General features: G+C 45.8%; 1 protein-coding gene across 2 annotated transcripts in view; it reads left to right on the forward strand.

The window, feature by feature from the left end:
- LOC135921864 (zinc finger SWIM domain-containing protein 5-like) overlaps positions 1-21,609 on the forward strand; it is a 66,297-nt gene that overhangs the window by 7,952 nt on the left and 36,736 nt on the right. For both annotated transcript variants that reach the window (XM_065456259.2, XM_065456258.2), the window contains exons 2-4: positions 12,881-12,977; positions 18,013-18,140; positions 20,040-20,183. In XM_065456259.2, the coding sequence (XP_065312331.2) occupies positions 12,881-12,977; positions 18,013-18,140; positions 20,040-20,183 (369 nt within the window). The remainder of the gene's footprint in view (positions 1-12,880; positions 12,978-18,012; positions 18,141-20,039; positions 20,184-21,609) is intronic.

A 21,609-nucleotide genomic window follows, 5' to 3' on the forward strand; every position in this document is an offset into this window, starting at 1 on the left:
TCAAGTTACCCCTTCATTCACTTCCCTTTTTACAGCGAAGCTGTATATGGCTAGGGTTCCAGGCATTTGTGTTCTCCGTGAACAAGAACTATCATCATCGATGGCTCATACCCCCGTAAGCATTCCTGCTCACGTGAGCCGGCAAAAAAAAAACAAAAATCCAATGGTTCATAGCCCCGTAAGGCAAAGGCTACAAGCACTCGACAGAGTGAAGCGAACAGTGCTTAAATTCTTTCTAATCACACATACATCATACAGAACCGCATGTCGAAAACTGTTATCATCAGTGGTTCATACCCCCTTGAGCAAAGACTCATAGTCCCGTAAGGTTCATGGCTACTCACCTTGCGTGAATTAGCTGCGATGACACTACCCCTTTTGTCATTGTCACTGACTTCAATGTGGATGTGTCGGTACCGAAAAGGGAGCGGTTTACTCGTTCCGTGTTTCGTGTTATATCCCTTGCGATGTCACACCGATCCGGCCTAACCGACAACCCAGCGGCGTGCATGCATTGGCTTGACATATCAGAGAACGGGATAGCAGTTGCGAGTGAAGTAATGGCTACCTATCAAGAGAATAAATGAGTCTGCGTACCTTTCGTCACGATAACCATCCTTCAAGACTATAAGTCAGTTCCCACCTTTGTTCAAAATTATGGATCACCTAAGTGCCGTGTGCTAAACAGCTTCGCTGGTCAACGACCTTCACAGAGTGGAATAGATCATGACTTTCTACAAGGAAACAATAAAACTGAAATGAAAAAAAAAAGAAGAGATGAACGTCATCACGTATTCTTGAAGGAGCCGACTTGGTGGAAAAGTGTTCGCGCGCACTCCAACTGGAGCTGCAGGCCAGTTGTGTCTCGTTCGCATCATGAACTGATCATCATCATGCGGCCATAAGCATGATAGAACAAAATGTGGAAGTCCGATGAGAAGAATGAATCGCGACCGTTGTCGAACCTGGGACGTTTCGTTTTGGTGATCCAGCCATGTGCGCCACGACAGCGTCAACGAAAGTTTGAAAACCTAAAGTTTCGTATAGGATGCTATCGGTAGGGCTTACAATAGAACGCAAGGAGAGTAAGAAATAGGTAACCCAAGCGGAGTTAGAATTCCCTCATTATTTTCTGCAGTTCAATTTCAACTGCATATAATTTTCCCCGATGCTTTCCCATGGCTTCATTGCCTGTTGGCTTTATGTGGTCATGATTAACAAAAATCGAGCCCCTCGATCGGGTTCCAATCTTCTCTGGAGCATATGTATAGTGGAACATGTGCCGCCGCCCAGGTTCACTCACCATTGTCGTTGGCCTTTTGTGTTTACTCTACCGTTCCTCTCAATTAAAATTTGGCACTCGTTAGTCAGCATGCTGTCCCATGTGCTTTTCTCGCGCTTGATGTTTACCTTCACTTTGTGTGCAGCAAGCGTGTAGAACTGAGCGGACAAGATGTCTCCTATACCCGTTTCTTAGCTTACAAATGCCGTCTCAAAGTATGGGTGGTTAGTAAAACGTGCAGTAAAAGAAAAGACCATAGTAAAAAAATCCCGAAGAAATGTGAAACGGGCACCACAATGTACGATAGAATAGCAGCTTGGGCTTGTTGGTTTTCCATCCTGCTATTTACAGCGCGACAAGAACAGAACAGACGAGACAAGAAGACACCACAAGCACCGACTTTCAGCAAGGTTTATTTTGAAAGAAACACGGCTTCTTATAACCATTGTCCACACATCTCGCAGTCACGTGATGGCACATCATGTGAAACGTGCGCTTTTTTGCACTCAAGATAGTGGTTGCACATGCAAAAGCTCGTTTTTTTTTTTGCCAGTAACAAGGACGGCGTGCTAACGCATTGGTCACGAAGTCTGGTAATCTCGGCTGCCTCTTGTCTACATTTTGCGCTGTTAATAGCAGGAGCACCATGTACGAGAGCGGACTGTGACATTCACAGACTTGGTTGTACCGCAGTAAGCTAAAGATGCACTAGAATTATAGGTTACACATGGAGCCGCCGCTGCCCAGAACGTGTATCAGATATTTGTGTACCCTTAACTCAACCCTGCGTAGGTTAACCAAACCTAGAGAACTCGTACTGGTTGGTATGTATTCAAGGGCACGTTTACCGCGACAAAGTACAGATTGAAACGAAAACGAGGACACGTGCGGGTTTCGTCTTAGTTGCGGTAGCATGTCCTTTAGTTAACCTATCCCTACCGTAACTGGATCAAGCCTAATCTATAGCCTAACCTATAAACCCAACGTTGTCCTTGCTCAGGTTTGACCCCGTGTTGGATATCCGTGCGGCGCCAAATGCTGGGCCGGTGGGCCGACGTAATAGTGTGCAGCAAAGGTTCCCGTATTCCCCAGAAATCAGCTGTAAAAGAAAGCCATGTGGCCCGAAACAAAAGGAATTTCTAAATGTTCGGCCCGAAGAACTGCGAAAGAGCAGCTGCACAAGTAGAAAGGTTCACAAAGCTCATAGGCTCGCCGAGCACACGAAAGGGTCAGTTGGGCACACGAAAGATGCAAGCACCTGCTCAAACACTTCGGCAGTACGGCTCGCCAACGCGGAATTCTCTTCGCGGACGAGACAGTGTTCAATGTCGAGCAGTCTTTAAACCACCAAAAAACGATAGGGTGTTGAGACAGGAAGCCTCAAAAGAAGCCAACGTCAGTGGAAGGATTGCCTCAAGAGTTGCTCGTTCGCCCTCAATCGGTGGTGATCCCTTGGGGCAATCATTTTTGGTGGAAAGATGGCCGCTGGTTCTACTGGAACAGGGAGCCAAAGTGAACAGTCCGTATTATGCGGTAGATGTCCCGAAGAAGGAGGTCCTACCCTTGGGCCGAATCGCGCTTCGGAAACGGCCACTGGACGTATCGGCAGGATTCCGCCGCGGCTCGCGAGATGAAGGTGGCGCGACGATCGGGCACGAAAAACTCTCGATTTTATTTCCGCTTAAGAATGTCCTCCGAGAAGCCCGGTCCAGAAACCGCTAGTCTAAACTCATCCTGATCTGTGTTAAAAAGCAGTCTGCCCTACTCGATCCTCGCCGTAATTTGGCTGCTCTTCGTCGGGCATTATAGAAGAAAGCATGGAGCGAATTACTATACGGAGACTATATACGTCCGTGCCGCCATCGAGTCATTTCCGAAGCGACTCAAGGCTGGCATTCGCGCGATACGCTGACTTTTCGAAAAAGAATATTTATATTTGTGCATGTAGAATGTAGCACATCAAGGTAACATAGGTTTGCGCAGCCATATTTATGGGGTTTTTATTTGAGCGCGGGAACTTCTACCGCACCATCTACATTCCTTTCGTTCGGTTCTATTGGCCTCGAGCTCCACCACTGGAAAAGCTGGCGCCACCGTCGGCGTGACGTCCTAGGAGGGATCACGTGGACATAGCGGCCGCGTCGGCTGCTTCGGGCGCGCCGAAGCGAGCTGAAAACGAGTTTAAATTCCCTCGTACGCTGCGGTTTTCATTTAGTGGCGAAATTTTCCCGCTTCGAGTGTCTCCTTTACAACGCTTGAAAGCACTACAATATGTAGTGGCTGCCTTTGAAGGCGCGCGACATGGTAGGCTACTGCTCGGTGCCGCAGGGCCGGACGCACGTAACGGAGGCCGGTGTCAGCCTTATTCACACATAGCCGCAGGACAAGAAGCTGTGTGAAGCTTGGCTCGCGAAACATAAAACCGGCAAACAGTCATCGGCTACAACTCGGGTATGCAGCAAGCACAGACGCGAGGAAGATTTCTGCTACGGCGCCCGGTCTGCGATGTTCTGAAAACGCGCACTGAGACGCACGCCCGAGTCCCCTGCCCGACTAATGTCATGACGGTTTGGTCTATGAACTTGTCGATACTATAGATACTGGCAAGTTCAGTGGAGTGGAAAGGTAGCGGTAAGAAGCACATTTAAAGAAAGCATGGCATATGGTCATGTTTGTGTTATGAAATAATGCACTGGATTACAAAAAAGGAGCAGCGGGAAATTGCGCGCTGAGAACGCCGATAAACATACAGTGCGACGCAACTCGAGAAATAGTATCGAAAGGTCAAAGAATTTTCAAGAAAAAAAAGATTGAATCGTCGCGACGGCACATCACAGTATCACAGTCCCCGTAGGCGTCGAAGTCTCTACAATGAAATTATTTTTGAACAGCTCTGATAGCGCCCACGCAACAATGGTTGCTTGTATACTGTCAAATGCTCATATTCTGCGGCCTAAAGCTCATGGCACGGTGCGAAAACGCGCGCGCGGAGAAAGCGAAACAGTGCGCGGACAAGCATGCAGACGCGCAGTCGGTCGCTGCGAATCTACGCGATCGCTGCATTGAGGCTTCATTCTATTACGCTCCATTTAGTTATACAAACACTATAAGAACATATTTCACATAGTTTGCTCTCAGCGTTTACCTACCTTTCACGCAAGTAGCCGGTTCGGCAGACTCCATCGTGGCGACCTCGCGCAGTGGCGTTCACTGTACGTATTCGGTAAAGAGATAGCGACTGTAAACGATTGTGTGCTTTCAGTTGGCCCAAGATTATTATTTAGACAGTAAGAAACTTCTCTTGTTGCGAAAGTACTTACAGAAATGTCCGGGAAAGCTCGCGCGTGGTGTTTTCAGTGAGCTCTGACAGCAAAACCTATGAGGAGCGCGCCACGTGATCCCTCATACTACGCCAGCGAGGCGCTTCCGATAGAGGGCGACTCCGTAACTCCTCGCCGCCAATATTGGCCTCGAGCTCCACCACTGGAAAAGCTGGCGCCACCGTCGGCGTGACGTCCTAGGAGGGATCACGTGGACATAGCGGCCGCGTCGGCTGCTTCGGGCGCGCCGAAGCGAGCTGAAAACGAGCTTAAATTCCCTCGTACGCTGCGGTTTTCATTTAGTGGCGAAATTTTCTCGCTTCGAGTGTCTCCTTTACAACGCTTGAAAGCACTACAATAGGTAGTGGCTGCCTTTGAAGGCGCGCGACATGGTAGGCTACTGCTCGGTGCCGCAGGGCCGGACGCACGTAACGGAGGCCGGTGTCAGCCTTATTCGCACGTAGCCGCAGGACAAGAAGCTGTGCGAAGCTTGGCTCGCGAAACATAAAACCGGCAAACAGTCATCGGCTACAACTTGGGTATGCAGCAAGCACAGACGCGAGGAAGATTTCTGCTACGGCGCCCGGTCTGCGATCTTTTGAAAACGCGCACGGAGACGCTCGCGCGAGTCCGCTGTCCGGCTAATGCCATGACGGTTTAGTCTGTGAACTTGTGATACTATAGATACTGTCAAGTTCAGTGGAGTGGAAAGGCAGCGGTAAGAAGCACATTTAAAGAAAGCATGGCATATGGTCATGTTTGTGTTATGAATTAATGCACTGGATTACAAAAAAGGAGCAGCGGGAAATTGCACGCTAGAACGCCGATAAACATACAGTGCGACGCAACTCGAGAAATAGTATTGAAAGGTCAAAGAATTTAGAAGAAAAAAAAGATTGAATCCTCGCGACGGCACATCACAGTCCCGTAGGCGTCAAGTCTCTACAATGAAATTATTTTTGAACAGCTCTGATAGCGCCTACGCAACAATGGTTGCTTGTATACTGTCAAATGCTGATATTCTGCGGCCTTAAGCTCATGGCACGGTGCGAAAACGCGCGCGCGGAGACAGCGAAACAGTGCGCGGACAAGCATGCAGACGCGCAGTCAGTCGCGGCGAATCTGCGCGATCGCTGCATTGAGGCTTCATTCTATTACGCTCCATTTAGTTATACAAACCCTATAAGAACATATTTCACATAATTTGCTCTCAGCGTTTACCTATCTGTCACGCAAGAAGCCGGTTCGGGAGACTCTATCGCGGCGACCGCGCTCAGTGGCGTTCACTGTACGTATTCGGTAAAGAGATATAGGCTGTAAACGATTGTGTGCTTTCAGTTTGCCAAAGATTATTATTTAGACAGTAAGAAACTTCTCTCGTTTCAAAAGTACTTACAGAAATGTCCGGGAGAGCTCGCGCGTGGTGTTTTCAGTGAGCGCTGACAGCAAAACATATGAGGAGCGCGCCACGTGATCCCTCATGCTACGCCAGCGAGGCGCTTCCGATAGAGGGCGACTCCGTAACTCCTCGCCGCCAATACTCCCTCCTTTTCATCCACGCTTCATGGAGGCCGGTTGAACCCGGTGATAAAGTGGGCGGCGGTAACCGCGCAGACCACCTGCGAAGCACGAAAAAGATATAGTGTTTTGGAATGGAATTGTTACGTTGTGCCGCTCCTCTTGACCTATATAAGGACAGTATCCGTGGCCATGGCACATATGCGGGTATAACAAACGACTCGGGCTAGTTGTGTGCTCCCGTTCATATACGTATTTTAACCTTAAGCCTTTGTTTCCTTCTGATAACCCTTATTACCACAACATTTTGCCGGGGACGCACGTTCGCTTGATTACGGCGTTCGTGCGAGTCAAGTACCTGCGTATATGCCTGAGAAAATTCCCGGTTTTTATTTTTCCCCCGCTTCACCAAACCATATGCGGACAAGGTCTGCAGTATTCCTCGATGTTCATCCAATGCTGCAACAATGCTGCAACAATGCTGCAACAATGCCACAACAATGCCGCCTTTGCTGTCACATGAATATATATATATATATATATATATATATATATATATATATATATATATATATATATATATATATATATATATATATATATATAGTATATATTTAAAGCATACATTTCAATCTTCCACGGTTTAGACGTAACCTCCACGCATCGATGCTCCTGTACACCCTCTTTTTATTATACACCGTATAAATTGGAAGTCAGTTTGGATGGTTCTTATTTTCGTATGGAGCTAACTGTCAATCATCGCATTGGTGATCTATGGTCGGTGTAGTATCATAATTTTGCGCCAAACGCCGCCAGTCATCATGCAGCTTCTACGAGCTGAGGGCGTACACTCCAACCTAAAAAAAAAAAGTTATTACTAATTATTAGAGATAGATAGATAGATAGATAGATAGATAGATAGATAGATAGATAGAGAGAGAGAGAGAGAGAGAGAGAGACGCCTTGTACATACACCGAATTCCTGGTGGCCCCTGGCTGTCTGCATCCTTTCTGCATGTCGTGTCCATCCTACGGCGCTAATGAACATATCCAACAGGCACTAGATGTAGGTCGAAACGTTACAGTCCCGTCGTGAGTCTCACTATAAAAAATGCTGCTGCACGTGCAATTTTGGGAGGCACGTGCGCGGCACCGTAATTGCAGCTGGATTGAACCTCCTATATAAGGCTGCGCTTGTAGTTGGAACTCTTTGTACTCGCGGACAACTTTATGTGGCAATAATGACGGGAAAGCTACGGGCGCGTGGCTGCTGCACATGTGTTACGGCGCCAAGTACTCCGGCAGCGTTTGACAGTGCTTCTGGCTGCTCGGAACAGACGCCGAATCGACGCAACTTCCACGTGCGACGGTTTCGAGTTTGCCCAGACGCGGAAGCGGGCAAGCCGCAAAATAAGAACTTTTACATTCAGTGGTGTGTTTTATCTTATCTAAACTGTTACTACTAAGGCGTTTATGTTTTCTCTACCCCAGCTTAAACTAACGCGGACGGAAACGCGGGACTCTTTTTCAGAAGCGCTCTCACTTCTGCGCGCTTCGCCTCCGTAGCTTTCACTTTCATTGCCACAGAAAGTTGTCCGCGAGTATAGGCGTTTAAGGAATGCACTGACCGGAGCGGATGCGTGTCGAAAGAGCGAAGAAAATAAAAAAAAAGGAGAAACGAAGTCGCAGTTTCGCCCGAGAGGCGAAGCCACACACACTGACGGCAGTAGCACTAATGTATGTGTGCACGTACAACGACGAGGCAGTCACACGAAGGTTTGCATAAGCCGCGTATAAATTGCGATAAAAGTTATCTTGCCAACTAAGCAACTGTACGATGTCCCGCTCGCGCGGACAAATATGATAAGGAGATCTCAGTCGACGACCGCGAGGGAGAGCGCGTGCTCGCCACAGAGAGAGAGAGAGAGAGAGAGAGAGAGAGAGAGAGGGCTCTTTATTAGAAGAACAGAGAATTTTGCCGGCGCGCATATAACCGGCATGCTACTCTGTATAGGGATGGGGAATGGGATTAAAAGATTCCAGAAGAGAGTGGGAGAAAAAAAAAGGATAAAATAAATATGAAATGTCCGAGTGGACCTGACGCAAAAGCGAATGCGCCTCCCACTGTGCCGCTCGCTTAGCCATTTCAACTGTCGCCGCGTCTCCATAACTCTTGGTTACGCGACCTCCAAACACAAGGTGCGCTTACGACAGGGTGTATTTTGTAAGACCCAAAATCACTCAGGTCGTTGCGCGGGGATTCCCGCTGTCGCAACCTTCCTTTATACTGCGAAAATCGATATCATTATTTGCTTCATTCGTCTAATATATGTGTACACACAGGCAGCTACGGCACTGCGCCGGTTGCTGTCATTAAAAAAAAAAGAGAGAGAGACAATCAGTGGCGATTGAAGAGGTAAATTGCGATAGAGATGTGAGAGAAGTTACGTCGCACCCCCTTGCTGTCTCGGCGCACCTTCTTGCTATCACGTGACTGGCTTCCCACACGCGCGCTTTTTTCCCCCCTCACTTTGGCCCTCCTAATGCTAACGTGTTAAAAAATCGTTGCAGTTGTTTGCAACTCTGAAACAAACGGTGTTGGGGCGTCCGTTGCCGCACTTATGTTAACTGTTGTAGGCGCCTTGAGTGGGGAGTGGGAATTTGGCTACACGTGTCATGGCATGGCCGAACCACCACATTGTTATATTCATCATTTTCTTTTTCTCAGCTCGGAATGGCCCACTATAAAAGGTAATTAACGCACTGATTGTCTAGGAACGCAAACATATGGCTAAATTTTAGGGTGTATAGAGTGCCCAGCCCTTCTAGTCAGAAAGCCAATGGCGGCCGATTTTGACGTCACTTGCGTCTTTCATTGGTGGGGAGAATAACGTGCGTTCAGTTGCAATCTCAGTTACACTCGGGGGCATTCCGAAACGCTGGCACGATTCCATCAGCTCGTTATCTTTATTTTTCCATTTTGATCACGACTCTAATCAACTCGGACCTCGATCAGGGTCACGGCAGCGTCACCCCCGCCCACCCCCTTTCTTTTTTTCTATCTCACTCGCCGACTGTGCTTCCCAGAACTCTCGATAAGCAAACTGCGATATCGTCTGTGATACGCCAGACAGCCCAGGCGCCACTTATCGCCTCACGCTCTTTCGCTCGCTGATAGGCGCAGCCGCCGTGACGTCAGCGCACGGAATCGCCTATCGGTGGAACCTATATAGTGGCTACATAGGGGCTGTGTGGGTACACCTTGCTATCAGTGAGCGCCTCTCTTTCAATTTTTTTTTTTTTGCTTTGCGTGGACCAGCTTTTCGTATCTAGGTTCTAGGACAAATTTTTTTTGCACGTATTTTTTTTTCTTTTCCCCAGGCAGGGCGATAACGTCATGTTTGTGCAGACCGCAGACCTTATTTACTGGCGACCTTGTGGTGCTGTTGAATTACCACACATTTCGTGGTCATTGCCAAGGCCAACGCACGCTCTGTGGAAGAGGTGATCTGCACCGCTCAAGTCGGCGAAGTACAGCGTGATTAAATGGACACTAAAGAGAAACAACTAAAAAAAGGGTGGTACGTTGGGCGTGATGGTATTCCATACTAAAGAAACGGCTAACTCATTTCTAATGATAAATCATGCGTTGAAAACCTGTTATCTTCGTTAATTTCATGGTAAGGGGGTGATTACCAGAAGAGAAAGTGAAGGCGCACCGAACTTCCATTTTGAATTTTGCACCGCTGCGTCATTGCACCATCACTGATTTCGGTGTCCTTTTTTTGTGTGTGTTAGGGGGTGGGGGGAGATTCATTGTGGTGCAGTGAAAATTCACGAAACTCTCCAAGTTCACTTTATTGCTCCTTTAAAGAACAAGTTAGCCTATCGTTACACCAATGAAACCTTAATGAGGCCCGATAAGATGACATCACGACTCGTGACATAACAGTGGGTCGGTGTGGGCGGTGTGGGAACTTCAAGGAGGCGTGGTCACCTGTACTATTGACGCTTTTCGTGGAGCAGTTTATTCTTAAGGAAAAAAGACGGCACTTTCGGTGGCACGCCACACGTCGCCTCGGCGACAGCACGCGAATACGAAGCCAGTACCGCTTCCACTTTGCTTTTGTGCGATCGGCTGTTGGAAGTGCAACTGAGTTTTCGCCAATGCACTGTGCTCCAGTCATGCAGGATTGAATCATTTGGATTGAAAGTGTGTGCAGTAGTTCGCTACAAAAATAGGGACCATCATTTTAAGGAATGGAATAAATCAGTGTAGCCAAGTTCGCAGATGGTTGCTGCAACTGTCTGTACGTGTTACCGGCACTTTGAGATGTACAACTTTCTTCAAGGATACAGAAATTTGCTCACCCGCCAGCACTGTATCTCTAAGCTTCAAAGAAAGTGTTTCAGCCCCGGAACGGCAGCAAGAGCAAGTACCGCTCGTTAAACAATGACAAAGAGAGTAGCGCCACTTCCTGTCATAGTATGTTTCGCGCACAGTATCTAAACACACCTACCCTCAACTGGCATGGAATCTTACGCCCACTGTATCGCCAACCTGCCAATAAGTGAATGGGCGCACACTTGAATATGTGCGCACCGTATACACAATAAATGACGGACTACATCGATAGCGCACAAATGGTCGAAGCTGAATGTTTGGTGATGGTCCGCAAGAGTAAGCTAGTTACTAGCGATAATAAATCTTTGCTTCATGGTATTACTGTGTACAAAATGGCTACGCTTCAAGCCTTGCATACAGCAAGAACGAATCTATCGGAACTGAGCACACCAGCTGCGAGTGATTAGGCAGAAACAATCGGATGGTGGCCACACCAAGGAAATTTACTTAGTCAGAAATGTGACAAGCCGCTGCTTCAAAATGTTTGTCAAATAATGAACGAACAGAAAAACACCAATCTTGATTCAATTTATGAACTGAAAGTTTGGATAGCCTTATTGGAATATTTATCCTTGCTTTCAAAACAAGCACCATATACGCTGCTCACACTATTGAGACATAGCTTAAAGAGCTTCCAAAGCGCTTTTGCATGTTCTCTGAAGCTGTGGCCAAAGCCTCGTGCCGTCCACCCAGTGATCGTCTACGATACCTCCCGAAACAGAGGCTTGCTAAGCCGCACCAGCATCATACACACCAAAATTAAACATGGACGAAATGGAGGCAGTTGAGGCAAGCAATGGACGTGTCACCACGTGATGAAATGTGGCAGAGCCCACAGGATCACCGCAACAAGGGTCAGTGGTGCACTGGCACACTGTACCCATATGTACACCTTTCGTTTTCGTCTTTCCTTGCTTGCCAAGCCTCCTATCAGGCTAGAGCAGCTTTTCTTTCTTTTTTATTAATAACTAATTTATTTATTTATTTTATTATTTGTTTATTGCTGTCGGCAAAATGAATGTTAATCTTCTAATACAGCTCAACATATTCTTCTGTTTTGTGTCCGTTTATAACATGTTGGAAGGAGGGGGGGTGGGGGGTGGCCGGGAGTGGGCTGCAATGCCAAGCATTGCACAACATTGCCTGCCTGATCACCATGGCATACTTAATTCACTCGCTTTGATCAAAACTAGTATGTTTCACCCACTGCCTTGTAGCCAATGTCAATGCATCTTCTCAAGCATTGGAGACAGATTGGAACAATTATAGCATAAAGTGCGGACATTTTTTCCCCCTAGAATCTCCACTAATGCCAGCCATGCGAACAGCTTATGAAGAGGCCACTGGTGACACTGATTTACAGAATAGGCTCAGACTTGTCTAAATATGCCTTGAGCAGTGACAGTGTTCAATAAGAAATGCATTGCATGCTCTGAAGTAATTTGTTAGAAGATAGTCAGCTTTTAGTTGAGCAAACCACTTATTCTAAATAAATTTCTGATACCATCGGCATTCACCAAAAAGGTAACCTATGTATCTCTCCTTCACTGTTTATTCAGAAAAACTGAAATCTTTAACTGAAAGACCAGCTAATTAATGTATCACTTTTGCCGTTAATGTGTTCGAGTAAGTGTGCCGCTGCAGTAATGGTGACGACTGGCCTTCCATTTGTGGTGCAAAAACCATATGTCACACACTCCTCGACAAGCTGTCCTATGCAACTAAAACACTCCTCCCTTGGTGTTCCTTTGTGTAACCCACATCGCTAAGAGGAATTTGGCATAGTCTCCACGAGAATCTGGACCGGAAGACTTTGGCACCCATGCGTTAGGGGAACCGATGTCTTCATCACTTGCAACCCATTGTGCATTGCCACAACAAAGTATTGGTGCAGTTGTCTGACTGTATTCGTTCGTTGCAAACTGAAGTGATTGTGTTTTGTAACCAGCGGATATGGTGTTCTGCTGCTGAGCTTGAGATCGTAGGTTCAATTACTGGCTGTGGCAACGACGTTTTGATAGAGGCAAAATGGAAAAAAAAGAAAAAAGCCTGTGTACTTCGATTTCGGTGCGCGTTAACGAACCCCAGGTAGTCAAACTTAACCTGGGGTCCTCCACTGTGGCGTCCCTCACAGCCCCACTGGTGCTTTGAAATGCTTAAACACCACAAATCAATCGTATGGTGATTGATATGGAAATGAGGTGCAGGCCATGGCCGTTTGTTCCCTCCACATGTGCTATTGTTGTTTGGTGTTAAGGCCGCAGCGATGGTTGTTGAGGCTCAGTAACTGTCTGCCCGAGTGGCATTTTGTTTCATGCCTTTGACTGTGCCGCCCTGGGTGTCTGGGTCCTGCAGGTTTTCACTTGAGCGGCAGTGTGACGCCCAGCGCCCCTGGAACGGGATACCCTGCCGAGCCGGAAAAGAAGTTCCGCATCTCCATCAGTTTTGACAGGTGAGGCTTCTGCTCCTGGCCTTTCATTGTGAGGCTGTTCTCTGTTTGCTGTAACCTAATGCAAGAAAGGAAAAGAACAAGAAAGAGAGAGAACCAAGTTGCGCAAGTTTTTCACACCGTTCACACAAATGAAGAATGGCTTTTGTTTCCGTCATCTGTACGCTTGTTCATATAGGATTGTATTGCGTCCCTGTGTACATGTTTGGAACTTATTATACACCCACATGCCAGGACTGTGTATGTTCCAGTGTGTCTAACACCTGTATGTGAACTTACATTACTCTCCTATCTAACTCTGCTCTATACTTTCCACAACCTTTGATGTTTCTTCTTATATTACAATATTGTTCTTATTGTCATTGGAACTATGGGAAAAGGCATAGCCCTCACCATTATAGATGATTAATTTCTTTCTGTTATTTTAATTTCAATAACAAGATCAATGATGTGAAGCATGTATATTCTGGCCTTCTCTGACTTAGTAAAAAGGTGGAGCCAGTGTGTGCTTACTTTTAACTTTTTTGGATTCAATTCATTGCACATTTTTATGCTCTGGTGGAATACAGCTCGCCATATTTTGAGTCGTCCACTTTTGAAATGGTTTTCTGCAGTGTTTGCACAAAGATCAACTGCCAGTTCCTTTTTTCAGCAGTACCCACTAGGGTCTATTTTCCTCGATAAGTTAATAGCTGTTACATTTATTTCTCCTTTTTCTGGTGCTGACTAATTGGTTTTCATTGGGCTCAACTTGGACACTGCTTATTGCGAATTGTGCAGGGCAGCTGGACTCTTTTCAGGCAAGCAGTCACGAATTCAGGTTCGCGTGCACATGTCAGACAGAGCTGGCTTTCGTTGCTAAAGCCCTGCTGTTGACATATCAGGCCTGCTTGGATGGGAGAGTACTTGTTTTGTATCCTGCTGGGGGAGTTAACATCTTTTGCCCTTGTTAGACCTTTGGACATCTCTCCTTTTTTGCTCACTTTAGTTAGCTCGATGCTGTTTCCTTGTCGAATGGCTTTCCCATTTTTGGCTACAGTTATGATTCGTTGCTGTCGTAAAGCTCTGTTGTTTTCTGTACGTTGCCTTGACGTACATGCTAAGGTCGTCAGCTGGAAGAAGACGGGCTTAACAGCAGGAATTCCTGCTGAGAGAAGCGTCGTGTAGTGCTTGTGGCACTATCTGTTTTCACGCTATGGTGCTGTGTGTCACATAGTGTTCTTTAACTTGAACGGATCAGCAAAAGAAAGAAAAGGTGATTGATGACATTACGTTTATTGGAAACGTAAAAAGCCGGATGCTTTGAAGGTTGCCAGCTGTTTAATGTTGTACGAATAGATTGTTACAATTTTTTTTTCATAATTCGTCGGGAAATAGCATTGACTAGACAAGGTCAATGCTGCACATGGTGGTTGCGAAAATGAAATGTGTGCGTGTGCGTGCGCACTTTTTTTTTATGTTTGCCACAATGCCTGCTTGTTCTGTATGCTGTAGTGGCACTCGGCCTTTGGTTGTTGCCGACAGAATGCATCTGTGGAATTGCTCTTGGGCTTTGTCTTGCTTTATATTTTTCTGCCCATCTAGTTTTTAATGCTTCCTGATAGCGAAAGCACACCTGCAAATGTTCCCAAATTTCCTGTAAAGTTGGGAAATTTAGGCTCATTTTACAAATTTACTAATGTTGCATTCAAGTTTTATGAAAAAGAAATTGTTTGTGAAAAAGTCCCACTTGTCTTTCACTGACCGCATGCCATCAAAAGTCTTCCGATCTGGAAAACATCAGAGGGGCATTAGCTTTTTGGAAGATTATTCAAAAATGTTCCTGAAGCAGGTTAAATTAGCCAGAGCAAAGTCACTGAAAAATTCACTGTGATCTAAAGAAAATGTGTTATTTGTCAGTCTGTGCTTTTCACGGTTATGACTGCTTGTGGGTTGTTTTTAAAGATAAATCATCTTTACGAGTGTGTATGTATCCTTCAAAAGGCATGTGCTTAGGGAAAGCTTTAAACAGAATTATGTGCTATCCTCCCGCCCCATTCTCCCCTCAGTTGCATGTCTGAGAAATATTTACTAATTTTAAAATTCATGTGTTGGCAGGTGGCTGAAAGTCATAGTTGTTCCCGCTCATTTATTTTCATCAGAGACTTCTAGTGCAGCTAAAGAAATTAAAGGCTGAAAGCTGAAATTGTATAAAAGTGAAATATTGTTAAAAAAATAATGAGCAAGAAAAAAAATTGCACTTCTGGCCACAAACATAGGAGAGGTCATTGTAGGAGAGAAAACTGTCGCAGTTCTTCAAAAACGGGAGGTGGGGACATGTATACATCAAAACAAGTTTGTAAAGTGATTACCATATTTACTCGATAGTAACGTGGCCATGATTGTAACGTGCACCTGTTTGCCGTGACCTAAAGAAAGAAAAGTCCTTTGCAGTACCGCGCGCCTCATTCTTTCATACAGAAATACAACTTTTTTTTATTTGGAAAAAAACAAAGATTTACTCCTAATGCACTAAAGTTGCAATAAAAAAAAAAAAAAGAAGTCGCAGTTTCGCGCGAAAAGCAAAGCATCGATTACAACAGCAAATTAGTAGACAACTATACGAAAAGTAAGGATAGTAGTTTTATCGGCCGTATAAACTTTTAAACATTCCCTTACTAACTAAATTAACAAGCATCGTGTCACACGCACACAAGCATGAACACGTAATGACTGCGGAAACTCTTTAAACACTGCAGTGAGGAAGTGCGGTAGCAGGAGCGAGGGAATTGACCTTCGTGCGGCCTCTCGCTTCGATATGAACTAAGTGATGAGAACACAGCACGGTGCGCCTAGATGCGTGGACTCTTGTCTCCGCTGCAGATCACTTTCAAGATAGGGGTCGCGTGGCCGCGCCGTACGTAGCAGCTGCCCGTGTAGAACGCCTCTCCTGTTTGCGCGAGTCCCTCATGCAAGTTTCGGGAGCTCCGAACGCCCGTGATGTGGCCCGATTTCTGTCCGTCTCTGCACATGTGATCGCTTTCCTTTTAATTGCGGCACCGTGATGAACTCAGCATGTCTTTGCAGTAGGCACGTTCATGCTGATAGAGCAAACACAGAAAACGGGAAGATGGATGGTGCACTAACCTAAGCCAAAGGAAGCATTGCCTAAGCACAGGTACTACAGCACATGGAGAAAGCTACGGCAGCTAGGCTCGAAGTGCGTACGAGGTGGCCATTTTGAAATGCCGATGGCGATATGGTAACGCCGATTTAGGGTCGTAGTCAATTCTAATGCGCAAGCAATTTTTGGACCCGTTTTATCGGAAAGAAAGTGTGCGTTAGATTCGAGTAAGTACGGTAAGTGATGATGAAGTCTTCACCATATTCAAAACCTAAAACACCGGTGTACAACACAGCTACCGTGTTTGTCGTCTCTGTAGAGGAGGCGCAGCCATATAGAGAAATAAACTAAAGGAGGTCATTTGGAATATTGCTCAGTTAGCTACATTGTATAGGGGAAGGGCAGAGTGGTATAAAACGTTGCAAGAGAAAAACGAAAGGTTTTTGAACACATGAACATGCATGAAAAACTTCGCATAGCTGCATTGATCACTTCACACATACTGTTGTTTTGCCGAAATGGCTGAAGAATGAGCGGAAATGCTGCAAGCCTCCTTTGCAGACACTAAATGTTGCAGTGAACGTGTGGCATCACGTCACAGGAGACATGATGCCCCATGTTCACTGCAACTCATTGTACACTAGGAGGGACACATGCAATTGAGTGTCTCATTATACCTCTTGTCACCTGAACCCTAGCTCAGCCTCTTCTTATAGAGTTAGCCCCGAGAATAAAGCAACATGTAATCACTGCCACATTGAAAGGAGGTGCGTTATATCGCGTTCATCAACATGCATAAGTGAGCTGTGTGGAGGAATATGCAGGCATAGTACTTCTAACCATGCAATGCCTGAACTCAGTTCCACATCAAGGCAGTTGGAGCACTACTATTGAGACCATGACTAACACTACATACTGAGACCATGATCCTATGTATGCAATATACATGGGCTATCCTCAAAGAATGAAATGCAAACAGCAGGGGACGTATTCTGAAACGTTCGCCGCGGCGAACTTTTTGCACTGGCCACGCCTCCGCCGTAGCGGCGCGCTCTGAATGGCTGCTTTGACAAAACCGGAAATTCAGGTGGCGCAAGTGCATTTCCGGTTTTGTCAAAGCAGCCATTCAGCGCGCGCCGCTACGGCGGAGGCGTGGCCAGTGCGAAAAGTTCGCCGCGGCGAACGTTTCAGAATACGTCCCCAGAGCGTGTCGCTTTTGGGAAGCATAGTGAAGAAGCAAAAGGCGTGAACATGTATTATTAACTTTGATGTGCCACTACACCAGGCTGAGAGGCCAAGTAGTGAGGGAATTGAACTCCTTCAAGATTTCTGTGCTCTGAAAGTTTTTGTGCTTGGGTGTACTGTATACCAGTGCTGTATATGTATTCTGTGTAGTGCGTATAAGATACTTACTGTACTGTGAATACCATGTGTCTCATGTAATAGCCATCCTCACGTAGTAGTCACACCCAAAGTACAATTAATAAAGTAAAGAGAGGCCCTGTCATCCGAGAGCCTTATGAGGTGCAAAGTGCCACTGCCCTTTGAAGCAAGTGACAAGCTTAGCTCAACTGCATTTAACCGAAGGCCACAGTCGCACATTGGTGCATTGTGTATGGTACTTGCCAGTATTCATTAAGTTTGACAAAGTTTCATGCACTAGTTCCCCTTTATGGAGGCAAACATGCAGGTTTCATAGGTATGTCTTTAAAAGCTTCTTTTTTATATGATAGCCATACACTGACTGTCTGTGTAATTTGTCATGCAAGCTTATGCGGCACTGACTTTTGTCACCGCATTAACCGCAACCATTTCTGTTGAATGAGCTAGCCACGTCGTGATCTGACTAAGCTTAGCCCTCACTTGGAATACGTAGCGTTATTCGTCGCTGGCGAGTAACTAACAGTCATGATTCTCGTTCACCTTTGCTTTCAGGTGTAAGATCACCTCGGTAACATGCACGTGCGAAACACACGACATCTTCTGGTGCCAGCATGTGGTGGCCCTGGCCATCTACCGAATCCGGAATGCCGACAGCGTCCGGCTTCGAGTTCCCATCTCAGGTGAGCCAACAGGGCAGCCATTGAAGCGAAAGCTTTAGCTTGGGGCCAGTGCCAATTTCCATATTTGAATACTACATGTAAAACACATAAATGCTCTCATGAGACAACTGCTTAACTGATTTGAATGGAATTTGTGGCATTTGAGACAGAGAATCATGTTTTAGCAACATTGGTGAGCAGAATTTTCACATAGTACATTGAATTTCTTTTACAAAAATTTCTGAAAGTCGGTAAGTTTCATAAAAATAAAAGCAAGAAATTTACAAATCTATGCACCAAAAATAGATATCACAGTTCTGCAAACTGCACCTCTTAGAGCATCTGAAATGGACAAATCTAATATACACGTCTACAGCTTACATAAAACTGTTACAATGTGTACAAGGATTTTGCAAAAATCCTATTCACAGCTTAGCGGCATATTTTAGAGTGTTGCATAATACATCGATTTTGTCTGCTTAGACGTGTTATTAGGTGCAGTTTAAAGAAATATGATATCATTTTTTTATTGCCGAGTTACATAGCTTTAAACATCGTACTTGAGTTTTCGCTATTTTGCAATTTTCAACAATAAGTATTCGTAAAAAGAATTGGCGGCCTAAATAAGGAATTTGCTGCATACAGTCACTAGATTCTCACTTTCTCTTTTAAATTCTAAAAATATCATCCAGTTTGGAGCAGTAATCGCTGAGAAAAAGCAATTTCTCTGTTACCATGTAATTAGAAGAAGCCCCTGAGCTGAAACTTCCTTGAGTACCACGAAGGCATTAAGTGAACCTGAAGTCAAAAGTTTGATGAAATCATGTCTTGTCTGGAAGAATTCTGATGAAGTGCGGTAGATGCCACTGAAGGTAGAATTTGATAAAAATTTGATGTTTTAGTCTAAACACAGGAGCCTTGTACACATGAATAACAGCATGAATCATTATGAACAGGGCTCGCTGATGGGAGCCAGAATGTCAATTTATCAATTGTTTGTCTTCTCCAGCATACGTTTGTCAACATTTCTGTTGAGCAACCTTTGGACCATCTAAACAATTGACGCATTGTTTGATAAATCACGAAGCACTGTTTAAGGATCTTGGCGCTACTGTTCCAAACTTCGTGGTGTCAGCACTATGTGAGATAACACGTGATAATGTCAGGGCTTGGCCACCAGTATGTTTGGCATTTTATTTTGGTGTACCGAGCAAGTTGTCACTGTTATCTAGAATGATGTGTGAGGGACAGACATTGTTTGCGACCCACATGCCTTAACCTGCTGTGGTTGCTTAGCGGCATTGATGTTGCACTGCTAAGCACGAGGTAGCGGGATCGAATCCTGGCTACAGCATCCCCATTTTGATGGGGATGAAATGCAAAAAACACCCGTGTACTTAGATTTAGTTGAATGTTAAAGAACCCCAGGTGCTCAAAATTAATCTGGGGTCCCCTACTACGGCATGCCTCATAATCAGATCATGGTTTTGGCACACAAAACCCCATATTTTAATTTCAGTTTTTGAAAACTCACGTGCTTTTGATTAGTGTCCGCAGCATGTATGGTTCGGCTACATGCAAAGTAAAGTCACCCCTCGGTAAATGAAGGCTCTTCCGACTTGAAAGTACCTTCGTCATATCTGATGTTCATTATAATCAAACACTTTGAATCAGTGAAAAATAATTCCTGAATTTTGGGTTTACTGTGTTATGTGCGAGAATTTGTTATATCCGGTATTTCGTTATAACGAGGTTTGACTACATGAAGTGGTCATTTGCTGAATTGCATTTCATACGTTGAGTACAGTGCATGCGTGCTCGCTTAAGAGATGCTAATTGTACTGTAGTCTGCAAAATCGAGCAGCACGTCTCTGTTGGCATGAGGACGCTGGGACATTTCGCCCTTGTTCTGCTGTGCAGAGACCCTGCTGCAGCTGGACCGGGAGCAGCTGCAGAAGCTGCTGCAGTACCTGATAGCCGAGCACCACACCGAGGTGCTGCCGACAGCTCAGCGCCTGGCTGATGAGATCCTCCAGTCTCGGTCGCTCATCAACCGCATTGCCGGTATGTACACACATGCAGTGGTTGGTTTGCCCATCAAGTGGCAGTCGAGATGGGTGTTTTCAAAGCCATGAAGAGCCTTGTCAGAGAATCACGGAAAGGTCAGCTAGTTGGTAGACATTCGTGATCTGAAAGTTTTGAGGAACAACAAAAGGAACAATGCACTGATGACTTTCTCTGAGTAGCAGAAACTGATCTCAAAGGCTATGCTTTTGCTAACTGCATTCACCAGGTGTGATTGCAGTAGCCGGAAGCACATCATGGACGCCGACCATAAGGAGCCTTGAAATTCGCATGTGACGTTGTCACAGCAGGCTGCTTTACCGTTTTGCTCTAGGACCTTTCTAATGGATGTGTGAGCATGTTGCCATTTACGTGTCGGTTTTCCCTTTGCCTTCTATGTAGCAGTAACGTTGGTGGATTGACATCTGCACCCATCATGGTGTCTCACTAGCTATGGTGTTCTGCTGTTGACATTGAAGTTATGGGCTGGATTCCCAGCTGCTACAACTGCATTGCGATGGAAGTCAAATGCAAGAACACCCATGTACTTGCATTTATGGGCATGTCAACGTGCCTCCAGTGGTCACATGTAACTTGGAGCCCTCCGCCGTGGCATTCCTTACTGCTGCCTCTGCAGCTGTATCCACAATTGCAATTTGAGGCTGTCAGTAGCGCATCATGGGATCGGGATCACACATCACCGGTTGCTGCTTTGCTCACTCTGTTTCTGCAGAGCGATGCACGATAGAGCCAAAAGCCTAATCACAGTTGTGATTTCCCATGAGAAATACATAGGCACTGACAGCGAAATGCCTTAATGTAGCAACAGCCATCTTCACTACAGTCCAATGTGTTCATTGAATTAGCTAACACTCTTGGCTCGCACTGTTTTAACTTGATGGCTGATGGCTGCCAGTGGAGGTGCACAGTGTTTCGACACGTTTGCGCCGGCACCCGTGCATCGAAAAACGAGAGTGGATGTTAGGTGACTTGTGTTGCCCTCTGGTTTTCTTTGCTATTGTGTGAACACTAGCTGTGAAGTGCTCCGATGTTCGTCATATGCTGCGTGACTGATTCATCCGCGATGACGTCCGTCACGTGAACTGGGTTTTAGGGACAAGAAAACATGATCGGTTATGAGATCAACAGGTTAAGACTTTGCCGGGTGAACAGCAGTGGTGGTGTTCTGTTGTGGTCTCACTTGTAGTTTGGCCAGAATGACTTACGCCGGTGCCTGACACATTAATTCAGTAGCTATGGTGTTCTGTGGCTGATCATGAGACCATGCTGTCACAGCTGCACTTTAGTCGGGGTCGAATGCAGAAGCAGTTGTATACCATGCCTTGGGTGCACGTTGAAGAAGCTTCGATGATCATAATTAACCCAGAGCCCTCCACTGTGGCATCTCTCATAACCCATGTGGTAG

Source organism: Dermacentor albipictus, chromosome 9 (genome assembly GCF_038994185.2).
Source record: "Dermacentor albipictus isolate Rhodes 1998 colony chromosome 9, USDA_Dalb.pri_finalv2, whole genome shotgun sequence".
NCBI lineage: Eukaryota > Metazoa > Arthropoda > Arachnida > Ixodida > Ixodidae > Dermacentor > Dermacentor albipictus.